Source organism: Schistocerca serialis, chromosome 11 (genome assembly GCF_023864345.2).
Source record: "Schistocerca serialis cubense isolate TAMUIC-IGC-003099 chromosome 11, iqSchSeri2.2, whole genome shotgun sequence".
NCBI classification, from domain to species: Eukaryota; Metazoa; Arthropoda; class Insecta; order Orthoptera; family Acrididae; genus Schistocerca; species Schistocerca serialis.
In genome coordinates this window covers 177,796,063-177,808,649 of record NC_064648.1, presented here as the reverse complement: position 1 = coordinate 177,808,649, position 12,587 = coordinate 177,796,063, and the positions used below count along the sequence as shown (strand labels likewise).

The window sequence follows — 12,587 nt, the reverse complement described above, 5'->3', positions numbered from 1 at the left end:
GCACTGAAGGAGGCATTATGTAGGAAGAGGTTCCAGGACAACGAGGATATGAAAATGTTTACTGATGACCTTGTAATTCTGTGAGGCAACAAGAGAACTGGAAAAACAGTTGGACAGAATAGATATTCTCTTGAAGAGAAGCTATAAGATGAACATCAACAGAAGTAAAACAGGGTTAATGGAATGCTGTCAAATTGAATCGCATGTTGCAGACAGAACTAGATTTGTAAATGAGGCACTAGTAATAGTGGATGAATTTTGCTATTTAGACAGTAAAATAACAGAGGATGGCTGAGGTAGAGAGAATATGAAATATAAGGTGGCAATAGCAAAAATGGTGTTTTTGATAAAGAAAAATTTTTTAACTGCAAAAATAAATTTCAATTTTGGGAACAGTTTTTACTGGTGATATTTATCCAAAGTGTAGCATTGTGTGGCAGTGAAATGTGGACAATTTAGAAGAGAATAGAAGCTTTTGAAGGAAGATCAGGTGGGTAAATAAGATAACTAATGAAAACGTGCTGGATTGAATTGGGGAGGAAAAAATTTTACAGCACAACTTGATTAACAAAGGGGGTCAATTCATAGGACACATCCTGAGGCTTTGAGGAATTAGTAATTTGGTAATGGAGGGAAGTGCGGGGAGCTAAGAATTGTAGAGGGAGACCGAGGCTTGTTCAAGTTCAAGTGGATTGCAGTAGTTACGCATAGAGAAGAAGAGACTTGCACAGTATAGACTAGTGTACAGAGCTGCATTAAACCAATCTTCAGACTGGAGACTGCAACAGATGTTTGCATGAAACTGTAAAAAGCAGTCACAAAAACAGTTTTCAGGTGTAGGTAATTTCAGGTAACTCATAAAGCTTTTGGGAAGAAGGAGAATAAACACCCAAGGTAAATTTGAATCCAGCTTTTAGCTGACACAGAAATTATAACACGAAGACAAGGAACTGTAAGCACTGAATTGAACGAGCTCTGTTTTCGACAGACGCTTGCGGACCGGGACGGTGCCACGTGGATGACGAGAGGGGCCTTATATGTTTCTGCCCGTTCGGACGCACAGGACCGAGGTGCGAGCGGGAGGTGAGCGTGCGCACACCCATGTTCAACGGGGAGGCCTACCTCGCGTACACCACCCCTGCAAGGGCGACTTCCAAGTAAGTGCTGGTCTGGAAATTTCATATAGCATCTGCAGTCCATTAGACTACTGAGTTTTGTACTTGTTGAGCATAGTTTAAAGACAGGTAACTGAGAAGATATGCACTAAAGTGTGGTGGCAGAATTTATGTGCAAAATTAGACGCCCCTATATCAGCAGCATTTTTCATCACCAGATTGATTGTTTTTGTTTCTGCAGGAAATAATTAAATGTTTATTATGTTTATTGGCTCTGAGAAGCGTTCCAAGTATAATTAAATTGCATTATAACATATAAATTAATGTTAAACACAGTAAAAGAATATTAAATTAATTATAATTAAAATAAAATAATTATTATACCTAATATTTTGTTAACAGTTCAAGATATTGAAATGAAGTTCTCAGCAAATGATAGTAAGTTGGGAGGGGTGGTGGGGGTTACATACTTTTGTTATAAGGCTGAAATGATGTGGGAAACTTGCGTTGTCATTCAAGGCAAAATCTTAATGGAAGTGATTTCCCTTCCTCCAACCTATTGAGTTGTCAGGTGTGTCATACAGATGACTGAGATGATTGCTAGTGTTGGGTCAGTGTTGTTAAGGATGAAGGGAAGGTAGGGGGGGGGGGGGGGTGAAGCCTGATGTTGGCACACAGCCTACACTTTTCGAATGCTTCTAAGGGAGCCACCAAGCTTTATGCCCCCACCTGGCTGGTAGGTCACCATTAGTAGTTTCACATGCTCTCACTTCATGAGACACTGCAGAGAGCTTATGAATTTAACACATTGACTGCCACAGCCAAAATGAGTTAACTGGCCCAGAAGTCACGTTAAGTGGTTTATGCAGTTCGATTTGTCATCTCATTCGTCTGTATCATCAAAGCTTTTTTTTTTTTTTTTTTTTTTTTTTTTTTTTTTTTTTTTTTTTTTTTTTTTTTTTTTTTTTTTTTTGTGGAAAAATGGAGCCTGTGAGTTATCTCACAGTTGGCATACAGAGCTTGGAAGTTCAGCTCAGACGCCAACTGCGAGATAACTCGTTGTCAACAATCGGTCACCGGCTCACATATTTTGAAGCTTGTTCGACAACACAAACTGAGTCTTTTGTTGCAACTACGTCGGTAGTGTTCAGTCTTCATTGTAGGTGTTTCACTGACATTTATCGTTATCTTTGTTCAGTTTTTCTCATAAAATGGCTAGTAATAGGAGAAAACTGAGTCATGTAAAACTTGAACGTGAACGAATGGGAATGGGATGTGTTTATGAATGAATTCTTGGACGGTGGAAGTCTGTATGAACCCTCTTCATGTGAGCATTCAAGTGAGGATTCAGATGCAGTGAATACAATGAAGAAGATAAGCAGATTGGTCCAATGTCAGGCACTACAAATAACAATCAAGAGTGGAGTGACATTCCTCAAGATCCACCATTATTCGTGTACACCCGCTCGCCCACCTGCTCCACAAAGAGTTCCTAATGTCATTATGTGAACAAGCAAATCTATAAGCGAGCCAGGAAGCTGAAAAACACGGGAGGAGAAAATCGACCAGGCTTCGAGCTGCAGGGTTACAGATGTCATAGAAAGTATTGCTGGGGTTGCTGTTGCTCATGGGTCTTTACTGTTTTCCATCTATGGAACATTAGTGGAGTAAAAGTCCTTTTTACAGGGTTATGTTCTGGAGATCTGCTATGAGTAGTAACATACTTCAGTGGCTATTGAGATTTCTACACTTCTCAGACAACTCATTGCAATGCAATGCAATGCAATGGACCATTTCCATAGCATCATGAGCAATAATTATATTCCAGACAAGAATCTCTGCATAGATGAATCAGTGGTTTTGTGGCACAGCCGTCTGTTTTTTGGACAATACAAGGTGTCCCACTCAAACCTCCCCGATTTCAAAGACCCAGGGAAAAAAACTAAAGTATATACGACAATGAAAAATGCACCACATTGTAGAGCATCTCAAAGAATTTATTTATCATTCTGGAAACATCCCCCAGGCTGTGGCTAAGCTATGTCTCCGCAGTATCCTTTCTTGCAGGAGAGTTCTGCAAGGTTCGCAGGAGAGCTTCTGTAAAGTTTGGAAGGTAGGAGATAAGGTACTGGCAGAAGTAAAGCTGTGAGTACCAGGCGTGAGTCGTGCTTCAGTAGCTCAGATGGTAGAGCACTTGCCCGCGAAAGGCAAAGGCCCCGAGTTCGAGTCTCGGTCGGGCACACAGTTTTAATCTGCCAGGAAGTTTAATTTATTTATCATCAATACACCTCTACATGTGAACCATCTGTAGCACGAAGAATATCGAGTCTGTATTCAATTTCTTGTCATCTTTGTAACATTTCCTCTGTTGTCATTGCAATCGCATTAGTGATAAGATGTCGCAATGTAGGAATATCGTCCACTTTGGTCGCGTACACGCGGTCCTTCACGAATCCCCACATGAATAAATCAAGCGGCGTAATGTCGGGTGAACGTGGTGGCCAGTCAACGGGTCCTCCACATTCGATCCAATGACGATTGGGAAATTTCCTATCCAGGAACTTGCAAACAGTCGTTGACCAATGTGGCGGAGCTCCATCTTGTTGAAAAATGGTGTTGGGTTGCAAGTCTGAGGGTACACAAACTGCTCTAACATGTCTAGATGCATTGATCCATTCGCTGTTTGTTCTTCAAAGAAGAACACTCCAACAATACTGTCGTGCATTAGCCCACACCAGATGTTTAGTTTTGGGCTATCACGAATATGTTCATTGACAAAGTGGGGATTTTTCCGAACCCCAAATCCGAACATTATGCCTATTAATCCTTCCTGACAGATGAAAGGTTGCCTCATCTGATTGCCTCATCTGAGAATAAACATCTTTCCAGGAAGCAGGCATCCATATCAATATACTGCAGCATATTGTTGTCGGCGTGATTTGTCGTTCAGTGTCGGATGTTGCAGAATTTGCACTTTGTAAGCACATGTACAAATATGCTGATGAACTACACGATGCACTGTCGATCGAGATACATAGAGTTGCCTAGATGCTTGACGAATTGACTTATGTGGGCTTCTGAGAAAAGTTTGTCTGATGTCCTCCACTGTCTCTTCTGAAACTCCATAACATGCACCGCCAGAATGTTTCAGAACACTTCCTTTTGCCAGAAACTTCCTATACCATTCCTTAATTGTTTTCACATCAGGTGGATCACATTCATACACGAGACGATAATTTCTTTGACAGTAATCTGCGATTTTGTTTTTGTAAACCACACTACTACTTGCTCGCGCTGCTATGGAATCACCATTTTCACTTCATGCGACCGTGCTGCGCTCTGGCGATGATACTCGGCACTTCTGACGCGGGAATATAAATTCTTTGAAACGTTCTACAATGTGGTGCGTTTTTCGTTGTCGTATCTCTTGTGGTTTTTCTCTCCTGGGTTCTGGAAATCAGATATTTTTGAGTGGGACACCCTGTATATCAAGAACGAGAAACGTGAGTACGTTTATAAAGTTTTATGAATTCTGTGAATCTAATATCGTGGTTCTCGAAACAGAAATCTACTGTGGCAAGTCACAGGAGACGGCCGAGGTGGGTCATGCATCTGAAGTTGTTTCACAGGTGATGGAAGCTTTTTTGAACAAAGGGTATATGCTTCACATGGACAGTTTTTATAATTCTGTATCACACACCAAACTGTTGTTAGATTACAAAACCTATCTATGTAGAACATTACATAACTACAGAAAGGAAATCCCAATATTGTTAGTTACTATCAAACAGAAGAATAGTCAGACGGCGTGGAAAAGAAATGACAATGTTGTTTGCAAATGGAAGGACAAAAGGGGAGTCCTGACCATTTCTAATAATCACCGTGCCGAAATGGTGGAAGCTCGCAATCAAAATGAGAAAGTTGCCTCAAAACCGAACGTAGTCGGAGACAGCAAAATGGCACGGCAGATGTCGATCGGCCAAATCGAATGCTGTCATATTATTCGGCTTCGCGAAAAACTATTAGATGGCCAAAAAAGCTTGCTCTACACATAACGGAAATAAATCAAATCGCTAGCTTTTGGAGAAAAATTTGTTCGGGCATTGATTGGAGATAAGATGCCACAGACCCGAAAGAAAATCAGAACAGATGGCACCTTTCATTATTTAGAGGCAGTACCCACCACCAAGATAAAACTGTGGCCAACAGATCTGTGAAGACTGTGCATGCAACAAAAGATACTACCTTAGTCCCATTTGTGAAGAAAGGCCAGTTCTTTGCACGGAAGAATTCTTCGAGATATATCGTCGATAAAAATAAAACTTTATTTTCGTTACCATTAGTGACATGAAGTATACATTTTATGTCTACAGCAAAAATATTTGTTTGAACTGCTGTATGCACTTTTTTGTTAGTTTATTCCAAGTGCAAAAATAAAAAGTCTGTACCACCACTCCCACACAATTTACTGTACATGTCACTGACTGCAAATTGGACATACTTGTGACAGATGTTTTCGTACCTGACTGTATGCAAAAACTCGTTTCCAGTGGCCAGGTCGTTCAGGTACGAGATAACTTGCAGTTGGCAGTCAGTGTGTTAATGGAGGGCTTTGGTGCAGAGGCCGACGGTCGGCAACTTTACGCCACCACTTGCCCTCCCTTTGCTGGACAAACACTGGCAGTGAAAACTGTCCACCACCAGGATTTGGATCGACGAACCTCCAATTCCGGCACCTCTGCACAAGTGTATGTTAGTAGTGTCAGCTACAGAGACAATGAAATGTTCATTTCATAAGAATCACAGCGGACTCAGCGCATTTCTTGGATACGCTAGCAGAAAGTTTCTGTGCTAACACTAACAGACATTGAATCGGTGCACTGAACTTTCCAAGAGCTTTCAGATAATTGTTAAAAAAGTATGTTGTCCATTCTGAAACAGTCATAGTTGCTTCAATTTTTTCTTTACTATTGGACATATGCAAAAATCCACCGAGTCGTCTGACACCTTTCCTTTTCACTCACCATTTCGTGGTCCAAGTTTCAGAAGACCGTCTGTATTAATGCAACTAACTGCAGTTTCAAATGTTGTTATCTTAGTAGGAATTCTCGTTTGTTTCCAAAGAATTCAAAATAATAGAAAAATTTCAACCTACTCAAATTTATTTGCGATATTATTTCTTGTCTTTTTTCTCAAGATTTGTTAATTTCGCCTCAAATAGCTGCCAGTTTCACCTCAAGTAGCTGCCATTGTTCTCATCGTTCCTTCCTTTAGCAGGTCATAATTTACATTGAGATGACAAAAGTCAGGGGATCCTCCTAATATGCTGTGGAGGCAATTGTCAAACCTCCTTTTGCACAGATAGTGCAGCAAGTTGACCTGGCGTGGACTCTACAAGTTTTTGGAAGTGCCCTGCAAAAATTTTGAGCCATTCTGCCTCTATGTCCGTCCATAATCGAACTGTTGCCCGTGCGAGACATTGTGCGTGAACTCACTTCTCGATTACGTCCCGTAAATGTTCGACGGGATTCGTGTCGGGACGATCTCGGTCGCTAAATCGTTTGCTCGAATTGCCCAGATTGTTCTTCAGACTAATTGTGACCCAGTGGGATGACACGTCGGGCGATCTCAGTGGCCGAGTCGTTCACTCGAATTGTGCAGAATGTTTTTCAAACTTATGTGAATAATTGTGATCCAGTGGGATGACATTGTTTGGAACGTGACATCCGTGAATAGCTGCAGATGGTCTCCGAGTAGCTGAACATAACCATTTCCATTTGGACCAAGGGACATGTAGAAACACCACCAGCTTGCACAGTGCCTCGTAGACAACTCGGGTTCACGACTTCCGGAGGTCTGCACCACACTTGGACTCTACCGTCAGCTCTTACCAACTGAAATTGGGACTTATCTGACCTGGCTGTGGTTTCCCATTTGTCTAGAATCCAACTGATATGGTCACAAGCCAAGTAGAGGTACTGCATGCTGTTAGCACAGGCAGTCGCATTGCTCATCTGCTGCCATAGTCCATTTCACTGCACTGCCCTAATGGCCACCGTGTGTCCCACATTGATGTCTGTGTTATTTCACTCAGTGTGCTTGTATGTTAGCACTGACAATTCTACACAAATGCTGCTGCCGTCAGTCATTAAATGAAGGCCGTTGGCCACTGTGTTGACTGTGGTGTGAAATAATGCCTGAAATTTGGTATTCTCAGCACACTCTTGTCACTGTGTATCTCGGAATATTGAATTCACTACCGATTTCCAAAATGTATTTGCCTGCAACTACCATTCCGCGTTCAAATTCCTGTCGTGCAGCTGTAATCGTGTCTGACAGCTTTCGAAGTGAATCAATTGCAAACTCTCTCAGTGATGGGAGACTGCTCAGTTTAGTTATTATAGTACACTTTCTCAGTGAAAAATATTGTGTCGAGCAGATCAATTTGTAAACTGTATTTTATAATATATTCAGTCTGTCTACTAAACATGTGCACAGTTAGTTTTATTGTCTAATGAATCACTGGGTAGTTGTTGAAGAGTTTTTGTGGCTGAATACATCACTCTTAGAATAGTGTAAATCATTTTGCTTCCATCATTAAGGCTCTGTAGACACCTCAAACAGTTCATCAAACATAACTAGTTTATCATATTATTTGGCAGTGTGTGGTCTTATTTGGCATACTTGTCAAACATAGGCCGTCACTGAAAGTAAATTTGAATGGCGGCTGATTTGACTAAGATGTCGGATATTGTTTGTGTTGTTTTCCCACATATGTTTAGTGAGAAAGCATTTTTATTACAATTTATTTCGCTATATCACGAGTTTCTGCAATTGCAAAAACTACGATAAAAGGGTGTACGGATAAAAAGAAGAGAACACTGGCAATTACCAAAACAGTAAAGGCGTCGAGTCTTTCCCAACCGTCTTACACAGGAAGGGGTTAAGAAGAAAATAGATATTATACACGTGACATAAAGCGGGAGCGCAGTAAATGAAATAAATAAAAGTTGGTAATCAGCAGGTTCTAAACGTAATTTTTCCTTTAACAGATTCTCATGGGTGTATTTATCTGTCAATTTCAATTGTTCCCTCGGCCAGCATCATATTTTCTTTTTCTTCTTTACACGCAGTGCTAAAGTCTTTGTTAGAAATGCTTTTTTTGCATTGATAACCATTCCCACTAGTTTAAAAATGTGACGGCTTTCCAGAAAGTAACACGCTTTCGTCTTTCGTGGCAGTGGGTGAGACTACAGCGACCGTCTTGTTGCCATAACTATCCTACACTCAGTAGGCATCCAGCAGTGGTAGCATATTGTCTGTCTCTGCCACTTTGCTTTCTGTGACATGTTAAAATATGCACTGCAGTAGAAAATTCCACCACTTGTGAGGTGCAATCTGTTGTTAGATTTTTGTTGGCAAGAAACTGCAAACCGATTGAAATTTATAGTGACATTTGCAATGTGTACAGAAAACGAATAATCAGTGAAAATCGAGTGAGGCAAGTGTGCATTAATTTTAAAAATGGCCGTACCTGTGTTCACGATGAGGACCACAGTGGCAGGCCCAGCTTTGTGACTGAAAAGCTGGTGATGAAAATCGACGACAAAATTTGTGAAAATTGTCATTCTGCGATTACAGAACTTTCGCAAAATTTTCCCCAAATTTCACCAAGTTTGGTGCACAAAATTGTGGCGGAGGAGCTCGGTTACCACAAATTTTGTGCTAGGTGAGCTTCCAGGACCCTAATGGAAGACCACAAGGAACAAACAGACTGCAACACTGGCCTGCCTCAAAGATTATGAGAAAAATTGTAACAAAGTTATCGATCGTATCACAACTTGGGGATGAGACTTACGTGAAGTGTGTCAGTTGTGAAACAAAAAGGCATCATTGGAATGGACACATACATATTCTCTTAAGAAACCAAGGATGTTTTTGCAAACACTGCCAGCAAGAAAGATCACAGGTACTGTGTTTTGGGACTGTAAGGGAGTGATTCTCGTTGATTTCCTTGAATGTGCACAACAATTAACTCAGAAGGGTATTTTCAAAAACTGAAAGAGTTAAGGTGGGCAATACAAAACGAGCGTCGGGAAAAAATCAGTGCAAAAGTTAGGTTCCCCCACCTCCTGGCCCCCCAAACAACGCATGTCCACGTACATACAGCCAATCGTATCTGAGAGCTGATATTGGGTTTTGAATGGGAATTACTTGATCAACCACACAGGCCAGATTTGGGACTAAGTGACTATCATCTCATCCAAGCAATGAAGACATGGTTTGCTACATAACATTTAGATACTGATGCTGAACTGCGTGCCAGTGCTTTCAACGCAGATGGCAGATTTCTGCAGAGACGGTATTGAAAAACTTGTGCTACAGGACAACAAGAGCTTCAGTTTGAATGGCAATTGTGTAGAAAGACAGCTTAAGACGTCTCTCTACTCACTTAAGACATCTCTTTACTGCCAACAGAGAGCAACATCCTCGTTTGTCACAAAGTGTCTCTCTCTCTCTCTCTCTCTCTCTCTCTCTCTCTCTCTCTCTCTCTCTGCAGTGTATGTTATAAACATTTACTCTTACTTCCTGCTTTTCTACACACTTTTAAAAACATATTTCATCTGGTTACTGCTAGAAACTATCCACATTTTCTCTGGAGATGCAAATCACACTACTTTTGAACAGAAATTGTATGAAAAAAAATATGCAAAAAAATGTTCCCTTACAAGATACATCATTAGCAAAGAGAACAACAATATTTCTGCTGCCTGACTTCATAGTGTTTTTGTCTTGCATGCTGGTTTTGCTGTTGCAAGGGGTTTATTTATTGATTGTCATTTTTTACTTGTAGTTCACTTTTGCTATTTGAGTTTACATTCTCTCATTTGGAGATAGTGAGTGGATGTGTAGGCAGTAGAAAATGGAGTTCTAAGTGGAGAAATGGAACATTTCTGGTGTAGTCTTCTGTTTGATTTCAATAGAGGGGTGACAACAGTGTAGGCAGCCAGAAACATTTGCACCGTGTATGGAGTTAGTGCCATTGGACAGAGCATGACAAGAACAGGGTTTTCTCGATTTGAGGAGGCTCGTTTTGACTTTAGTGACTCTCCACTGTCAGCAAGATTTTCGGGATTTGATGAAGATCGTTTAAAGGCATTAATCCCCAATTATCCGTATAAGTGTACTTGAGAACGGCAGTTTTGACAAACTCTGATCATTCGACCATCTTACGCCATTTGCACCCGATGCGGAAGGTTCAAAAATCGAGTGTATGGGTACCGCATATAAGCCAAAATTACAAAAATCATCAATTGGCTCTCATCATCAATTGGCTCATGAACAGCATCAACCATTCCTATTCGGTATCATTACTGGTGACAAAAAATGGTGTCTTTATGCGAACATATGGAAAAGAAAGACATGGATGAGGCCAAACAAAGCAGCAACTCCCAATACAAACACCTGCGCACGTCCACAAATAGATGTTATGCATCTGGCGGAAAAGCAACAGTGTGGTATCCTATGAATTGCTTCCCCAAGTTGTAACCATTACCGCTGACATTTATTGTCAACGGCTGAGACATCTTGTAGACACAGTCCGAGAACAACGATTAGGAAGGTTGTGTGAAGTGATCCTACTTCACGATAAACCCCACCTGCATCCTGCTAGACTGACAGGGAAAACAGTATACAGGAGTTGGGTTGGGAAGTCACTCCAAACACACCTTATTCACGTGGTCTTGCACCCTCATATTTTCATCTTTTCGAACAGTGTTTAAGGAACTTCCTTTCCAGATAAAAAAGCACTCCAGACGTGGCTTGACGAGTTCTTCGCCTCAAAAGCACGTAATTTCTACAGTTGCAGAATGGCAAAGTTACTCCTGCGTTGATAGACTGTTGTCAATAGTGAAGGACAACATATTATTGATGACTAAAGTCTCTGTTATGTGTATCTGCTGTGTTTATTAAACTTATGGGAAAATGCTACGAACTTATGGACCAACCCAGTAACAAGAGCTAGAGTAGATGCGATATCAATCAAGTGTAGCGCACCTTCAGTGATTGTGTCCCATTCTGAAGGTGCCGTTACATCGTGTACAACTCCTGGGTATACTCGCTGTCTTATATTCTTTGGTTGAGACCAGTTATTCAAAGTGTAAAAGTGATTTTCCATCATCCCACTAATTTGTGATTTTCCAATGCAGACTGATAGTGTCCATCAAGTTCCGACCAGACGACCTCAATGACGGCATCATAGCGTACAGTGGCCAGTCGACAGACGGAAGGGGAGACTTCTTCGCCATCGTCATCCACAACAGGACCGTCGAATTCCGCTATGACACTGGTGCAGGTATGTCGTGTGAGGTGTTTCCAATATTTTCACATAGTTTTGAATGTATGTTTGTATAGTGAATGTGGCAGTACTATTATATGTATCACATTGTTTTATTAAGAAAATTAGTTCCAGACAAAGGATGAATATGCAGAGTGTCACTGAAGTAGTTTTCTTGCTGTGTCAGTAGTGTGGCTTGCCATAATTCCAAAATCTGTAATTCAGGAAGGGATGAATATTCTCGACCTGCTAGTATAAATTAACAAGCAGTGCAATAGCATGCCAGACAGGGACGTGACCCAGATCCGATAGAGTCCACGTGGCAGATTAACGTCGGTGACCTGCTACACCATTGTTGCTGTCTGAATGTGGTTTTCAGGCAGTTTTCCGCACTTGTGGAGGCACGTACTTGGCTGGTCCTCTATCTCCATTTCGGAAAATATGATATGCAAACAATTAAAATATCGATAATACACAGAACTAACTTTACGGGATTCACAGACAGGTGGTGGATGTGAATCCCCTCCCTTATTGATGTCTGTGATGACAGTAAGGGCATCCACCCACAAAAGTGAAACACTAAAAATAAATTTACCAAATTGTGAAAACAGTGGACACCATATGATAGCATAAATTCTAGCAGTAGGAAAGAAAATAATTTTAATTTTCTTTATTTATTTCTGGGAAAATATATTCCTAATGCAGGAGGTTATCAGTTGTTCCTTTCTAGACTCTTCAGGTTGGTGTTATATCATCTATTAAAAGATTTTGATAATTGTGGTTGCTAAACCTTCATTCCGGCCTGAATGCTATAAATTATTTCATTATTTTACCATAGAATATCAACAGTATACATCTTTAGCTGCATATTAACACAATTCTTAATGCTCGAATATTACTGCACATGGTATATACAGCCCAGGAAAAACCCAGGAATTTTTTAGAATTCTGAAAATTTTTCGTTGTTTTAGTTTTCAATTAAATTTTTATTGTTTTGACTGGTAAGAACTAATGCTCTAATGAAGAATACTACTGTGTCCCACTATTGCAACAATAAAACAGAAACAAGAGAAAAATAAATAAATAATAAAACTTAAGTTGCAAAGGAAATGTGCCATTTACAACAACAAACCACA

General features: G+C 40.6%; 1 protein-coding gene across 1 annotated transcript in view; it reads left to right on the top strand.

The window, feature by feature from the left end:
• The window catches only part of LOC126427231 (basement membrane-specific heparan sulfate proteoglycan core protein), a 792,772-nt gene that overhangs the window by 743,507 nt on the left and 36,678 nt on the right, over nucleotides 1-12,587 (top strand). Inside the window, exons 74-75 of the mRNA XM_050089468.1 lie at nucleotides 989-1,157; nucleotides 11,324-11,469. Of these exons, the coding sequence (XP_049945425.1) occupies nucleotides 989-1,157; nucleotides 11,324-11,469 (315 nt within the window). The remainder of the gene's footprint in view (nucleotides 1-988; nucleotides 1,158-11,323; nucleotides 11,470-12,587) is intronic.